The 17110-nt window shown below is 46.8% G+C and overlaps 1 protein-coding gene across 1 annotated transcript; it reads left to right on the top strand.

The window, feature by feature from the left end:
- Positions 1-3224: 3224 nt before the first annotated feature.
- On the top strand, positions 3225-17103 carry LOC142260481 (E3 ubiquitin/ISG15 ligase TRIM25-like). The gene is made up of 3 exons (XM_075331953.1): positions 3225-3514; positions 14228-14413; positions 15175-17103. Exon 3 carries the CDS (start codon positions 15184-15186, stop codon positions 16792-16794), a length of 1611 nt encoding a protein of 536 aa, XP_075188068.1. The 5' UTR covers positions 3225-3514; positions 14228-14413; positions 15175-15183; the 3' UTR covers positions 16795-17103.
- Positions 17104-17110: the final 7 nt, after the last annotated feature.

Genomic DNA, 17110 nt, shown 5'->3' with positions numbered 1-17110 from the left:
TACTACTCTATGCATTGATTCTCACTCTTATGATTGGACCAATTCTTATATGTTTTTATGTGGCCTACTGTTGTTGCCCGGCGGGTATCATCTATGTCTTTATACTTAGCACATTATCTTTAGTTGTTATCTTCCTGACGTGGATGGTGTGTTTGTGCGCATGCGCGGTCTGCGCTTGGCGTCCTGGCTTGCCCGACGGCGTCTCCCAGGTAACGGCGTACAGGATTGGGAGCTATGCCTCCTCTCGTGCGCGCCCTGCCTGACGCCGTGCGCGCATCCCCGGCCGCCTGCGCCGACCGCGCATGCGCCGACTTCTTCACCATTCATTGGTTAGTAAAGATCATGTGACTGGTCACCTGGCCTATTTAGCACTTCCGGTAACGGAGAAAACCATATCCCTCACGGTCTGATGAAGCGTGTTACTCCTTACACGCGAAACGCGCGTTACCCTTCCTAGGGGGGTATCCAGACCTCTGTCCTCTGCACTACTGGCACTTTATTATTTTTCTACTCCTGGTTAAATTGGCTGCACTGGGTATGTTCTTTAGACTGACTATGTATTTATGCTGTTATTGTATTGCAATTTACCAGTTCAGCCATTTGTGCAGTCTTTTGTACTATCTGTGATATTATCCATTGTGCCAGGTTGTTTGTCATGCCTTCTCATCTTCTCCACGACATTTTTTGTAATGAATTGCTTACTATTTAATAAATACTTGTTACCTTTTGCATATTAGCCACTCTTTGTCCTCCTGTTTTTGAATTCTGTATGTGTATTAGATATTCTCCCCTATGTGTCCTCTCCTATCTCTTTGCTGCCCATAGCAACCAATCACAGCGCAGGTTTCATTTTACCAGAGCGGTTTAAAACATTAAAGCTGAGCTCTGATTGGTCGCTATGCGTAACAGAGACAGTTTCTCTTTCAGACAGTGTGGATGAAGGCCCAGTTGTATTTATATTGTATGTATAGGCAGGAGGCGGCCATTATAACAAATATTCATGCTTTATATGAGGAAAAAACATTAGTGGTTTAGTTGCTGGTATGTCTGTGCTCGTTCGGCTTTACAGCGCTTTATGAGAGGATACTATTATGTGTGTGACAGGAGCGGGCGCACAGAGTCAACACGGGCACTGTACGAAATGTGAAATGTGCGCACTATTGGATCCAAAGACCTCAAATTTGGACTCATCAGACCAAAGCACAGATTTCCACTGGTCTAATGTCCATTCCTTGTGTTCTTTAGCCCAAACAAGTCTCTTCTGCTTGTTGCCTGCCTTAGCAGTGGTTTCCTAGCAGCTATTTTACCATGAAGGCTGCTGCACAAAGCCTCCTCTTAAAGGGAACCTGTCACCTAAAATATGCGTTCTGACCTATCAGCAGACGCATGTGTGCCCTAATTACACCTTCCTACCCATCCCTGTCTTATAAAATTGTATAATATGAAAGTAATAAAAAACATTATTACCTTCATATTTCGTATGTAAATAGCAGGGAATATGGTCACAGGGGCAGCGCCTTGCCCCTGCATACTTTCCGTGGTATCACGCCCCTGTGGGCATGATACCATGGAGTCACATGAGCAACGTCACCGTCTCTCATTCTACCCTGCACGCGTTTACACTTACTATTGCCGCAGGCTTCCCTTCCGGGTTCTCCTTGTCAGTTTCAGACGCGTAGTGCGCGTCTGAAGCCGGTGCGTGAACACCCGGAAACGAAGCCTGCCACAATGCACGCAGGGGTGTGATACCACGGAAAGTATGCAGGGCAAGGCGCCGCCCCTGTGTCCATATTCCCTGCTATTTACATACGAAATATGAAGGTAATAAAACGTTTTTTATTACTTTCATATTATACAATTTTCTAACACAGGGATGGGTAGGGAGGTGTAATTAGGGCACACATGCATCTGCTGATAGGTCAGAACGCATATTTTAGGTGACAGGTTCCCTTTAATAGTTGTTCTAGAGATGAGGTGTAAGCTGCAAAATACGGTGTGTGTGTGTGTGGGTGTATACACACACACACCGTATTTTGCAGTTTATAAAATGCACCGGATTATAAGATCACAAGTTTAGATAAAAAAAAAGGGGTGTCCATCTTACAATTCGGTGGTGTCTTACCGTGAAGGGGTATCAGCCGTGGTGGAGCGGGAGTCACAGGAGGCAGGGGCGGTGGTGGAGCAGGGCGGTGGTGGAGCGTGGGTCACAGGAGACGGGGGCGGTGGTGGAGCGGGGTCACAGGAGGCAGAGGCGGCGATGGTGGAGCAGGGCGATGCTGTGGCGGTGTGGAGGGGGTAACAGATGCTTGCTGCGGGTGCTGTGAGTGAGGCAGGAAACATCCAGACACTTTCGGCGGTGCGGGCTTCAAAGAAATGGCTCCTGGCGTCTGCGCATGAGCAGATTGCGATATCGGCTCAATGACAAGCCAGGATCTCATCTGCACACGCTACCTCCGGACGCCATTTTCCTTAAAAAAACAAGCAAAAGACACAACAAATTTCAGCCAATTACACTGAGCAAAGGGGTTTAAAGTAAAAAGATGTCCAAGTATCACAATATAATCCCACCACCCCCTGCTCAGAAATAACTATGGGTGTAATTGCTTCAAGTTTAGCAAAACTAAGACCAATTCACAGAAGATAGAACAAAAAAAAGGATAAAACATATAATCTTTATTGTGAAAAACAGAATAAAATATAGGTTGTAATGCAAAGGACAGGACACTAGATGGCAGCACACTGCAGGAGACCAGTGAGGGCAGATACAGCACCAGCAATGTGTGACACAGATCAGGCGTCTCAGCAATAAAACACGTGTGGAGACAATATGGGGGAATAACTGAGGCACAGCCCGAGCACAGCAATGCTGCTCACATAGACCATGGCCAAACCAACCCAAAGCTATGGGAGCAGAGCCCTGCCCCTGACAGTGGCCTGATGCCCCCTCCTGCCTTATGTGCGACCCCTGCAGCCCCTGCTCTGTGAGGAAGGAGACATGGAGCTCCTGAGTGGAGAGGGACTGTCAGAGCCGGGGCCATTGTGTGGAGCAGGGATATGCCGGAGCTCACAGAGACCGGGAACAACCGAGGCTGCACTGTCCCCATGAACCTGTGCTCCAGCCACGTGCCACTATCCACATGCAGGGGGAAGCGGCCACTGCTGCGGGGGGGAAGCGGCCATTGCTGCAGGGGGGAAGCGGCCATTGCTGCAGGGGGAAGCGGCCATTGCTGCAGGGGAGCGGCCCTGCGGCCGGTGTATGAGCTGTAGTATCGGCCATCTATGCCATTGGTGTGAGCGGCTGCTCTGGCCCTGAAGCTCCTGTCTGCAGACACAGGAGGCGGCAGCTGCACTCACTGCTCTACGGAAGCCGCACTCTGCCACTCCCGGAGCAGACCTGGGGGCGGGGCCAGGGTCATGCAGGGCTGATCTGCCGGAACTTCACTGCGAAGAGCTGACTTCCTGTTCTCCTCTCTCTGCGGCCGGCGCCATTGCTTGTGCAGACACGTGTTGGAGGGTAAGTATTCATACCTGGGTCTGTGTATTTGTGCCTTGTTGTATTACTTGTGTATGTGACCTGGCTGTGTGTGTACGCACGCGCGAATATATGAGGCCTGTGTGTGTGTATGTATGTACAGTATATATATATATATATATATATATATATAAAAAATGGCCTGTGTGCGCGCGCGCATATGAGGCCTGTGTTTGTGTGTGTGCGCACACACACGCATATAAGGCCTGTGTGTGTGTGTGCGCGTGCGTGTGTGCGCACATATGAGGCGTGGCTGTGTGTGCGCTTGTGCACACATATGAGGCTTGGCTGTGTGTGCGCGCGCGCCTGTGCACACATATGAGGCTTGGCTGTGTGTGTGCGCGCGCGCTTGTGCACACATATGAGGCTTGGCTGTGTGTGCGCGCGCTTGTGCACACATATGAGGCTTGGCTGTGTGTGCGCGCGCTTGTGCACACATATGAGGCTTGGCTGTGTGTGTGCGCGCGCTTGTGCACACATATGAGGCTTGGCTGTGTGTGTGCGCACGCTTGTGCACACATATGAGGCTTGGCTGTGTGTGCGCGCGCTTGTGCACACATATGAGGCTTGGCTGTGTGTGTGTGCGCGCGCTTGTGCACACATATGAGGCTTGGCTGTGTGTGTGTGTGTGCGCGCTTGTGCACACATATGAGGCTTGGCTGTGTGTGTGTGTGTGTGCGCGCGCGCTTGTGCACACATATGAGGCTTGGCTGTGTGTGTGTGTGTGCACACTTGTGCACACATATGAGGCTTGGCTGTGTGTGTGTGTGTGCGCGCTTGTGCACACATGAGGCTTGGCTGTGTGCGCGCTTGTGCACACATGAGGCTTGGCTGTGTGCGTGCTTGTGCACACATGAGGCTTGGCTGTGTGTGTGCGCAAGCTTGTGCACACATGAGGCGTTGCTGTGTGTGTGCGCGCTTGTGCACACATATGAGGCTTGGCTGTGTGTGTGTGTGCGCGCTTTTGCACACATATGAGGCTTGGCTGTGTGTGTGTGCGCGCGCTTGTGCACACATATGAGGCTTGGCTGTGTGTGTGTGCGTGCGCTTGTGCACACATATGAGGCTTGGCTGTGTGTGTGTGCGCGCGCTTGTGCACACATATGAGGCTTTGCTGTGTGTGTGCGCGCGCGCGAGCTTGTGCACACATATGAGGCTTGGCTGTGTGTGTCGCGCGCGCGCTTGTGCACACATATGAGGCTTGGCTGTGTGTGTGTGCGCGCTTGTGCACACATATGAGGCTTGGCTGTGTGTGTGCGCGCGCTTGTGCACACATATGAGGCTTGGCTGTGTGTGTGTGCGCGCGCGCTTGTGCACACATATGAGGCTTGGCTGTGTGCGTGTGCGCGCGCGCTCTTGTGCACACATATGAGGCTTGGCTGTGTGTGTATATTTATATATAGAATATATATATATATATATATATATATATATATATATATTATATGAGGCCTGGCTGTGTGTGCGTATGTATATACAGAGTGTCCACCCATATCCTGTCCACCTCCATTAACTTGAGAACAGCGGCAGCTATAGGCATATAAGTGGTGTCTAGGTATAGTAAAGTAGCCATGCGCTATGCAATGAAACCACTTATAGCGCCACCTGGTGGAAAACAATGGAGTTAGCATTTTTATTTCGAAAACGGAACGAGATAGAGAAAAAAAGTGAATTACAAAGTTGCAGGCATCATCAATTGTATACGAATCGACACCTTATATACAGAAATGCTATGATATGAAACCCATGACCCCCCCAAAACATTGAATGCTGGTCATGCATATGGCGCTCATTTAACTGATGCTCAAAGTGGACCCCGTCAGCTGCAATGCACATCTGGACTCTGCACAGCATACTGTATCTTGCTGCACGTTGTGCAATATGGTAGGTAACATGTTTGCACAAGCATCTGTGTTACGTCGTCGTAGGTCCTGCAATGTTGGTGGAGGGGTCGCATACACCTGCTGTTTGATGTGACCTCACAGAAAGAAGTCCAATGGGGTCAGGTCAGGTGAGCGTGGAGGCCACTCCACACAGCCACCATACCCAATGACTTGTAGGAAGGTCTCCATGAGGTATCGCTTCACGTCGGCAGCCTTGTGAGTTTTACACGTTCTAATCATAGCATTTCTGTATGCAAGGTGTCGATTCGTATTGAATAGAAAATGTACGTTTTTGTAATTTACTTTTTTTCTCTATCTTGTTCCGTTTTCGAGATAAAAATGCTAACTCCATTGTTTTCCACCAGGTGGCGCTATAGGTGGTTACATTGCGTAGCGCATGGCTACTTTACTATACCTAGACACCACTTCTATGCCTATAGCTGCCGCCGTTCTCAGGTTAATGGCAGTGGACAGGATATGGGTGGACACACTGTATATACACTGCACAGTACCCTTTCTCCTGTCCTGTTATCAGAGAGGAGACATTGTACTTCGCACTTCTCAGGGTCATTATTGGTTTATTATTTTGTATATTCTGAATAGCGCCATGTATGTGGAGCTGTAGTTGATCATACGCTCTGAAGCGCCATTCACATGTGCCTCTTACAATAACTGTCTGTACTCACAGTATATCATACACCGGTCACATATTCTCCCGTATACCGGATGTAATATACAGGATAATATGTAACTGGTATAATATCTGATATTCTGTACTTACACCAGTCACATATTATCCTGTATACTGTATGTAACAGCTGATGTTATATACAGGGTAAAATGTGAATGGTATAATGATGTCTGTATTGTCCTCTATACTGTATGTAATATACTATGTGCACAGACATCAGATGTATATACAGTGCAGGATAATATGTCTCTGATACATCATATACCAGTCACGTATTGTCCTCTATACTGTATGTAACTTTACAACTTTACAACTGTATTTTAACTTTGTAAAAGCCTCTTCTAGGTCACGCAGAGCGCAGCGTGACCCAGAGAGTCTGCAGAGCGGTGACGTCACTGAGAAGAGCAGCAGATCTCAGTGCAACCAGGAGAGTGCAGAGCGGTGACATCACTGAGAAGAGGAGCAGATCTCAGTGCAACCAGAAGAGTGCAGAGCGGTGACGTCACTGAGAAGAGGAGCAGATCTCAGTGCAACCAGAAGAGTGCAGAGCGGTGACGTCACTGAGAAGAGCAGCAGAGCACAGTGCGACCCAGAGAGTGGATGTATGCATTTTGCACAGTTATGGTCACGTGCTAAGTAGAGTCCCAGACACTTCTCTCAGTAGGACACTGATAGACGTGGATGAGAATTTAGTCGGCATTTGACCACAACTATATCATCATTACTTCGGCTTTTATCTTTTCAAAAAACTTGTTACCTCTACTCCCTACATGAAGCAGCCGGAGGTAAATACAATAAGGATTGGCCGCTGCTCATGGGCTGCTGCTGTGTGCTTGACCCCCCCCGGCCAAAATTTGCCAGCCAGCCCCTGCTCACATGTGATGTAATGCCGAAAGAACTGTGGAAACTGTTCAGTAAAAGACTTGTTTAATAAGGACTGGTGATCTCGGTGTCGGTCTACACTGCTGTCTGGTCCTGGCCTGCCAAAGGCAATGGTGACATGCGGTCTGCTAAGAGGCATGACCTGCACCACACAAGTCCACGCACTCAGCCAGGGCCATGGTTTTCATGTAGTGTTCGGGGGCGTCTGGAGTCAGTCCCTCATCTGCCCCTACCACCTCGTGCCACCCTACACGTTCTCCAGAGATGTTGTGCTTTCACCTAAGCAGTTGGTGTCCTCTATAAAATAGAGCAGATACTCTGCTGCAAAGGCCGGGAATGGAGATAGCGAAGCAACCGGAATTTAAACCCCTTAGATAACACAGTTGAGAGAAATGGCTGAGGTGTGAGGTGACCTCTGTGAAGCCGGCCTCATTCATCCATGTCTTACAATCTGAGAATGGGTTGGGATGTACAGACTGGCCACAAGTCTCCAGACCAGGGTCATCTTAAAGGGAACCTGTCACCAGTTTTTTAGCCTATAAACTGCGGCCACTACCAGTGGGCTCTTATATACAATATTCTAATATGCTGTATATAAGAGCCCACGCCGCTGTGTAGGACATAAAAATCACTTTATAATACTCGCCTAAACTGGTCGCAGCGGTGGATATACGTCAAATGGGTTTAACAAATCCCAAGCACACAATCAATAACAACAGGGTAATGCAAAAAGTGTAACGCTCTTTTCCCTTAAGCACCTCCCCCATACCCGCAGTTGAGCCCAGCTCTACCCTGTACTTATACGTCAAATGGGTGTCTTCGTCCTCCAGTGCCGACGCCTCCTCTTTCAGCCATCTTTGTCCTCCATCTTCTGAAGCCGCAGTGCATGACGTGTCCGACGTCATACAGTCTCGCCGGCATTCAGGGCCTGAGCAGGACAGATAAAGTATTGTAGTGCGCATGCGCGGGACCGGCGAGTCTGTATGAAGTAGACGCGTCATGCACACAGGCTTCAGAAGGAGGATGAAGATGGCCGAAAGAGGAGGCGCCGGCACCGGAGGACAAAGATGCCCATTTCATCCACATCCACCATAACGACCGGTTTAGGTGAGTATTATAAAGTGTTTTTTATGTTCTACACAGTGGTCTGGGCTCTTATATATATACAGTTACTTTTTCAAGGGACCAAAAGTAATTGGACAAGAGAATCTAAGGGCTGAAATTAACTCTGAAGGCGTCTCCCTCGTTAACCTGTAATCAATGAAGTAGTTAAAAGGTCTGGGGTTGATTACAGGTGTGTGGTTTTGCATTTGGAAGCTGTTGCTGTGACCAGACAACATGCGGTCTAAGGAACTCTCAATTGAGGTGAAGCAGAACATCCTGAGGCTGAAAATAAAGAAAAAATCCATCAGAGAGATAGCAGACATGCTTGGAGTAGCAAAATCAACAGTCGGGTGCATTCTGAGAAAAAAGGAATTGACTGGTGAGCTTGGGAACTCAAAAAGGCCTGGGTGTCCACGGATGACAACAGTGGTGGATGATCGCCGCATACTTTCTTTGGCGAAGAAGAACCCGTTCACAACATCAACTGAAGTCCAGAACACTCTCAGTGAAGTAGGTGTATCTGTCTCTAAGTCAACAGTAAAGAGAAGACTCCATGAAAGTAAATACAAAGGGTTCACATCTAGATGCAAACCATTCATCAATTCCAAAAATAGACAGGCCAGAGTTAAATTTGCTGAAAAACACCTCATGAAGCCAGCTCAGTTCTGGAAAAGTATTCTATGGACAGATGAGACAAAGATCAACCTGTACCAGAATGATGGGAAGAAAAAAGTTTGGAGAAGAAAGGGAACGGCACATGATCCAAGTCACACCACATCCTCTGTAAAACATGGTGGAGGCAACGTGATGGCATGGGCATGCATGGCTTTCAATGGCACTGGGTCACTTGTGTTTATTGATGACATAACAGCAGACAAGAGTAGCTGGATGAATTCTGAAGTGTACTGGGATATACTTTCAGCCCAGATTCAGCCAAATGCCGCAAAGTTGATCGAACGGCGCTTCATAGTGCAGATGGACAATGACCCCAAGCATACAGCCAAAGCTACCCAGGAGTTCATGAGTGCAAAAAAGTGGAACATTCTGCAATGGCCAAGTCAATCACCAGATCTTAACCCAATTGAGCATGCATTTCACTTGCTCAAATCCAGACTTAAGACGGAAAGACCCACAAACAAGCAAGACCTGAAGGCTGCGGCTGTAAAGGCCTGGCAAAGCATTAAGAAGGAGGAAACCCAGCGTTTGGTGATGTCCATGGGTTCCAGACTTAAGGCAGTGATTGCCTCCAAAGGATTCGCAACAAAATATTGAAAATAAAAATATTTTATTTGGGTTTGGTTTATTTGTCCAATTACTTTTGACCTCCTAAAATGTGGAGTGTTTGTAAAGAAATGTGTACAATTCCTACAATTTCTATCAGATATTTTTGTTCAAACCTTCAAATTAAACGTTACAATCTGCACTTGAATTCTGTTGTAGAGGTTTCATTTCAAATCCAATGTGGAGGCATGCAGAGCCCAACTCGCGAAAATTGTGTCACTGTCCAAATATTTCTGGACCTAACTGTAGCATGTTAGAATCCTGTATATAAGATCCCAGTGGTGGTGGCCGCAGCTTATAAAGCAAAAAACCATGTGACAGGTTCCTTTAACAGCATTTTGGGCCCCTGGGCAAACCAGTGTGCTGGGGCCTCTACGACAACCACTTACAAGAATATAAGGTAAATGGCGATAATATTAAACATATATTTATTTTATTGGCACGTCAACAAAACTGGTGTGAACACATTGAAAACAATCAAGTGATCAACATGATAAACATCTGAACAATACACAAGGCTCGAAAAACACAATAATCCTCAGTAAGTCACACACATTATATGGTACACTATGGAGGTATGGATTTTGTTTTCAGAGAATTTCTTTCTTATTGGATTGAATTCAATGGTCTTCAGGATGTCACTCTCCATGCACATGAGGGAAGCCAGTGGAAACGGTGATTACGAAGCAATTTTTTTTAGAAGTTTCAGTTTTGAAAAAGTAAGCTCTCCAGTAGAGTTGGTCTCCGTCAAGCACATGAACTATCTGAGTGCAATTTCAACATTTGGGAATTCAGATTTCAATCTTTCTTTTTTTTTTTTTCGTCCCGTGCAGGAAATGTAGCTCTTCTGAACTACTCAGGGCACTGCTAGGTACTGCATCCTCATTAGACTGCAGGGCCTTTCCCTAGGGACCTGGAACACCAGTGCCAGTAATACATACACACACACACACACTCCCAGTTTCCACTCCACACCAGGGGTAATTGGCTAGTCAGACACCACAGAGGGCGGAGCCAGTCCAGGGGACTAGACAGCCTGGTGGGAGGGGACAGTCAGTCAAGTCAGGAGAGTGAAAGTGAATGGAAGTGACCTCAAGCTGGGTCGTGCAATGGTGACCCGAGGGTACAGGAGAGTAGATGCCAGGGTAGGTACACCCAAGTACCACTGGAACCAGAGCACCGACGGGGCACAGGGCCTTAGGTCAGGCGCCAGCTTCACGCGGCCTGGCAAATACCTGCACAGTGAGGGGACCTTCACTGACCCACAGATCCGGGGGTATCAGCAGTAACGAGCGGATCAAGGTTCGGGACCACGGACCAACCCTACAGGGTCCACAATGCATTGCCCACCATACGTACGAGGAGACTGCCGAAAGACAGTCAGGACTCCAACAGACTTCATGCTACGGGGACCCAACCACACTGAGGTTGCAGGGGACAGAGCAACTGAGTCGTCAAACGAACTACAGGGACCTGAACCAGCCGTCCAAGGGTCCAGAGTGAGTAAAACTGTTAACTTACACCCCACAGTGTGGCTTCCCTTCTTTGGCAAAAGTCTCCAGTATCTATTCCCCAGGGCCCGGCCCTACCTGTAGAGGGCCTACCACCACAGCTGCCATTACCACCAGCCCTAGGGATAACCAACCCAGCAGCGGTGGTTCCACCATCCTAACTGCAATCCGCAGGTGGTGTCACACCAAAGACTTTAATCTCCCCTGTAAATACTCCCCATTAAAAAGCGTCCCCAGGGTCACGGAACGGGGCAACGGCCAGTATTCTCCCGTGACACCGTATCCCCGTAAATATACGGCCCGGGATATTGCCCTGGGCGACACAGAAGAGTCTCACAATCTTCATCTTGAGCGATGTAGTGCTTGAGATGTTCACATTTGTTTAAAGTGAACCTGTCGGGTGCAATATGCACCCAGAACCACGAGCAGCTCTGTGTGCACGGTGAACGCTGAGCTGAATGTGCACTAGACCTTTCTGAAGCTTAATTGTGTGTAGCAATGACCATCTATGAAGCGAATATTGGTGCCACCTGAGTAAAAAAAAGCAGTTTGAGCTATTACATGAGGTACAGTGCCTTGCAAAAGTATTCGCACCCCTTGAATTTTTCAACCTTTTCCCACATTTCAGGCTTCAAACAGAATTGGTAAAAATTTTATGGTGAAGAATCAACAACAAGTGGGTCACAATTGTGAAGTTGAATATTTATTGCTTATTTTAAACTTTGTAAAAAATAAAAAACTGAAAATTGGGGCGTGCAATATTATTCGTCCCCTTTAAGTTAATACTTTGTAGCGCCACCTTTTTTGCGATTACAGCACAAGTCGCTTGGGGTATGTGTCTATCAGTTTTGCACATCGAGAGACTGAAATTCTCGCCCATTCTTCCTTTGTAAACAGCTGGAGCTGAGTGAGGTTGGATGGAGAGCGTTTGTGAACAGCAGTTTTCAGCTCTTGCCACAGATTCTCGATTGGATTCAGGTCTGGACTGTGACTTGGCCATTCTAACACCTGGATACGTTTATTTGTGAACCATTCCATAGTAGATTTTGCTTTGTTTGGGATCATTGTCTTGTTGGAAGACAAATCTCCGTCCCAGTCTCGGGTCTTTTGCAGACTCAAACAGGTTTGCTTTAAATATGGTCCTGTATTTGTCTCCATCCATCTTCCCATCAATTTTAACCATCTTCTCTGTCCCTGCTGAAGCAAAGCAGACCCAAACCATGATGCTGCCACCACCATGTTTGACAGTGGGGATGGTGTGATGAGCTGTGTTGCTTTTATGACAAGCATATTGTTTGGTATTGTGTCCAAAAAGTTCAATTTTGGTTTCATCTGACCGGAGCACCTTCTTCCACATGTTTGGTGTCTCCAGGTGGCTTGTGGCAAACTTTAAATGACACTTTTTATGGATATCTTTTGAGAAATGGCTTTCTTCTTGCCACTCTTCCATAGAGGCCAGATTTGTGCAGTGTACGGCTGATTGTTGTCCTATGGACAGACTCTCCCACCTCAGCTGTAGATCTCTGCAGTTCATCCAGAGTGATCCTGGGCCTCTTTGCTGCATCTCTGATCAGTCTTCTGGTTTGACATGGAATTTTTGAGGTAAAGCAGAGTCTTGGTAGAGTTGCAGTGGTATGATACTCCTTCCATTTCAATATGATCGCTTGCACAGTGCTTCTTGGGATGTTTAAAGTTTTGGAAATCTTTTTGCAACCAAATCCGGCTTTAAACTTCTCCACAACAGTATCACGGACCTGCCTGTTGTGTTCTTTGGTCTTCATGATGCTATCTGCGCCTTAAACAGAACATGAGACTATCACAGAGCAGGTGCATTTATACGGGGACTAGATTACACAGAGGTGGATTATATTTATCATCATCAGTCATTTAGGACAACATTGGATCAATCAGAGATCCTCAATTAACTTCTGGCGTGAGTTTGCTGCACTGAAAGTAAAGGGGATGAATAATATTGCACGCCCCAATTTTCAGTTAATTTTTTACAAAAATTTAAAGGGAACCTGTCACCAGTTTTATGGCCTATAAGCTGCGGCCACCACCACCGGGCTCTTATATACAGCATTCTAACAGCGCAGGCCGCTGTGAGAACATAAAAACACTTTATAATATTCACCTTAACTGGTCGCTGCGGTGCTGGTCGGCCTGGTGAGTGGCGCCTCCTCTCTCAACCATCTTGCTCCTCCGTCTTCTGAAGCCACGTCATACACACTCGCCAGCACTGAGGTCATGCGCAGGCGCACTTTGATCTGCCCTGCTCAGGGCAGATCAAAGTATTCTAGTGCGCCTGTGCTGGCGAGTGTGTATGACGTGGACCACTTTTTCCACTTTGTAATTGACCAACCTCTCTTCCTTTGATGCTCTGCTGCTGACTGTCCACCCGTCCTTCGTTCTCAGCATGCGATCCGAACATCATTGTAGCTCCTCTTACTAACAGCACTTCATATATCACATCCCCACAAGATTACAAGCTCTATACACATCACAGCCAAACACTCATTTTATCTGAGATACTTTTATGTCCACAAAATAAAGCTTATATTTCTATATAAATGTATGCCAAATTGTCTATATACATGACATTTCAGCATAATTGTAAAAAGTTTTGTTAAATCTATTTTATTTTTTTTTTTTTTTTGCATATTTTTACTTTTGAATCAAACTGAGAGTGACATCTGACATGTCATGTGCTTGTCCTTGGCGCCTTTTGAAATGTGGACTTTTTTGAGATGCCTGCGCCTTTGTGGGTTTTTTTTTCCTGATGAAGAGGTTGAAATACCTTGAGATGCTTAGGAAATAAATCTCAGGAATCCTCTTGTCTCCTGCATCCTTTTTACCGTATTTCAATCCGTCAGGTATTGAAAGGGTTAAGGTAAATGTCTATTCTGCAGTGATGTAACAGGTAGATGTAACCTGAGCTACAGCCGCAACCTTCTCCTGTAAATATTCGCTTCTCACTCCTCCCTTTGCCGGTTATAGCTCATATGTATGCTGACCATGTTGAAGGAGCTCAGCGCTGCATAGCTGTGGTGTTATTTCAATTGCAGCTGCGAACTACTGAATAAAACCAAGGAGTGCTTTTTGCTTAGTCTTTTCCCACCTGTTTCTTACCTTCCAGCTGCACAGGTAGAAGTCATGCATATTTCCTATTTTAAGCTTTCTGCTTATCCACATTATAGACAGAATGCTGCCAATCAGTGGTCTGGGTGGGATTATACAGGGCTCAGCATTCAGAAAACTGGTAATGAAGCTGTGCATCAGAGAAAACCGTTTTGAATAAAAAATGCAGGACCCATTAAAGTAAGTGGTGGTGTTTCTATTGCAGCTGCGAAGGTCCCTACTGAAGATACCAAGGAGTGCTTTTGTTGTTTCTTTCCCCACCCGTTTGTCTCACCTTCCAGCAGCGGAGATAGAAGTCACGCATATTTCCTACAACTCTCCTCCATCATCTTGAGTGACCATCGGCAGCTGATATACTCTAAAGTTCTTGTGTGATACACAACTTAATCTGGTGAGCATACATCCCTTATCTATTCACAATTGTGTTATGGTATCACCGTATTGTGCTTTTCTTGCTCCTTCTTTCTCTCTGCCCCTACATCACGTTACTCTCACAACGGATATTAAACAACTGGTGGCAGATTCCTATTAAGGAGTTAAATAAGTAGTTCACCCATTTTGATTTTTTGCTACATCGGTATAACCTTGAGAAAGAATGTGTATCTGAAATACCTTCCATTGGCCTGTGAGCGGCTCTATTGCGGACCGCTGTTAACCATCGCATGACCGCCTGGTTCTTTAACCTCGGGGATCTGGTGATGTCACGTCAACTTCCTGTTCACGTGACACTACCGCGGCCGGCCCCAGTCTCTGTGAGTCACTGGGCTGTGGGTGGCGTTTCCCCGCTCGTCACAGCCCAGCATCGCTCCTGCTTGTGTGCTCTGCAGTGAAGGAGCAGGGAGATGCTGGACTGTTACGCTGGGCTTTGTTGAGCGGTGCAACGACGCCCACAGCCCAGTCACTCATAGAAACTGCGGCCGGCCTCAGTTGACGAGACATCACCGGATCCCAGGGGTCACATGATGGGGGGTGAGTGGACTACAATAGCGCCCACTCACAGGCACTATTGGCAACACAAGGTATTTGAGAGAAAACATATCGATGTGGCCCATAATGAAAAGGGGTGAACTACCCCTTTTAAGTGAATAGGTGTAACTACAACATTGCTAAGTATTATCAGACACATTCCGTTTTGTTTCTTCCTTCCCTCAGCTATGAGCCATGGCGTCTGCTGATCTGAGAGACGAGCTGCTCTGCTCCATCTGTTTATCTATTTTTAAGGATCCTGTAACGCTGAGATGTGGACACAACTTCTGCCAGGTCTGTATTGATCGTGTGCTGGATACACAGGACGAGTCTGGAGTTTTTTCCTGTCCTGAATGCAGAGATGAGTTTCAGGAGCGGCCGGCGCTGATGAGGAACATAAATCTTCATAATGTCGCAGAACGTTTCTTGATTACTCAGCAAGAACAAGAGGAGATCACCGGGATCTGCTGCACTTACTGTGTGGACTCTCCTGTACCTGCTGTTAGATCCTGTCTACACTGTGAGGCTTCTCTGTGTGAGAAACACCTGAGGGCTCACAGCAAATCACCAGAACACGTCTTATCTGATCCCAGCACTTCTCTGGAGAAAAGGAAATGTCCTGTCCATAAGAAGATCCTGGAATATTACTGCACTGAGGACGCGGCTTGTATCTGTGTGTCCTGCAGTTTGATTGGGAAACATAATGAACATAAAATGGAGTCACTGGATGAGGCCTCAGAGAAGAAGAAGAAGAAACTGAGAAATGTTCTCCAGAAACTGACCACAAAGAGAGAGGAGACTGAGGAAAGAGTCCGGAGTCTGGAGGAGCGCCGGAGAAAAGCTCAAGAAAAAGCTGCTGGAGAAGCCGAGAGAGTCACTGCCCTGTGTACAGACATCAGGAGACGGGTGGACGACCTGGAGAAGAAGGTCCTGAGTGAGATCTCCATGAGGGAAAAACAAAAATCAATGTCATTGTCTGTTGTGATCCATAAACTGGAGATAAAGAAGGACGAGCTGTCCAGGAAGATGAGGCACATTGAGGAGCTGTGTAACATGACTGATCCACTGACCGTCTTACAGGAACCAGACACCGGGGACTTGTGTGATTTTGAGGAGGAGGGAGGTGATGAGGACACAGGGGGACATGATAAGCAGCTCCATGATGGAGGTGACCTGGATGTGGCTGTGATCTCACACACATTACACACATTATGTGAGGTAATAACAGGTATAAGGAGCGGGATCTATGTGGAGGATCCTGCAGACATATTACTGGATGTAAACTCAGCTGGTAATTATGTCCTTATATCAGACGACCTGAAAACTGTGACTTGGGCAGAAGAGGAGCAGAATCGTCCAGAAACAGCAGAGAGATTTCTGTGTAATCAGGTGATGAGCAGGAGGGGATTTACCTCAGGACGACATTACTGGGATGTGGAGGGCAGTGGGTCAGGGTGGTGGAGGGTGGGGATGTGTTATCCCAGTATAGACAGGAAGGAAAGTCAGTCACTAATTGGAGATAATAACAAGTCCTGGAGTTTGTGGAGATATGATAATCAGTTTTCAGTGATGCATGACCGGAAAGAGATCCAGTTACCTGACAAGAGCTCCAGTGATAGATTCAGGATCTGTCTGGATTATGAGGCCGGGCAGTTGTCCTTTTATGAGCTGTGTGATCCCATCAGACACTTACATACCTTCACTGCCACCTTCTCCGAGCCCCTTCACGCTGCATTATATGTATTTGAGGTATATATTGATGGTCACAAGTATTACTTAGATAGCTGGGTGAGGATTACAACGTAACAGGAAAATTTCAGAAAATTCCCTATTTGTAAAGTAACTTTCATTGTAAACATTTTTCTGATTTTCTATGACATAAAATACATTTCCCTCCAAAGCCTCCTGAAATATTCGTGTTTCCTGAGACCATTGACCTTAACAATAGATTTTTCCCAGAGATCACTTCTCAGCAGTCTCATTATCAACACAGGAAGGAAATAAAGTGTAAGATAACACCTCTGGTATAAAGCTGGAGGACGATAATGCAGGATCCACCATTGACAATAACTGATGGACACAGCTGACCCCTTCCCCCCCACAGGGATCTCTGCACAGGACA

This window comes from Anomaloglossus baeobatrachus, unplaced genomic scaffold, assembly GCF_048569485.1.
Source record: "Anomaloglossus baeobatrachus isolate aAnoBae1 unplaced genomic scaffold, aAnoBae1.hap1 Scaffold_111, whole genome shotgun sequence".
Lineage (NCBI taxonomy): Eukaryota > Metazoa > Chordata > Amphibia > Anura > Aromobatidae > Anomaloglossus > Anomaloglossus baeobatrachus.
This window is presented reverse-complemented; position numbering and strand designations above follow the sequence as displayed.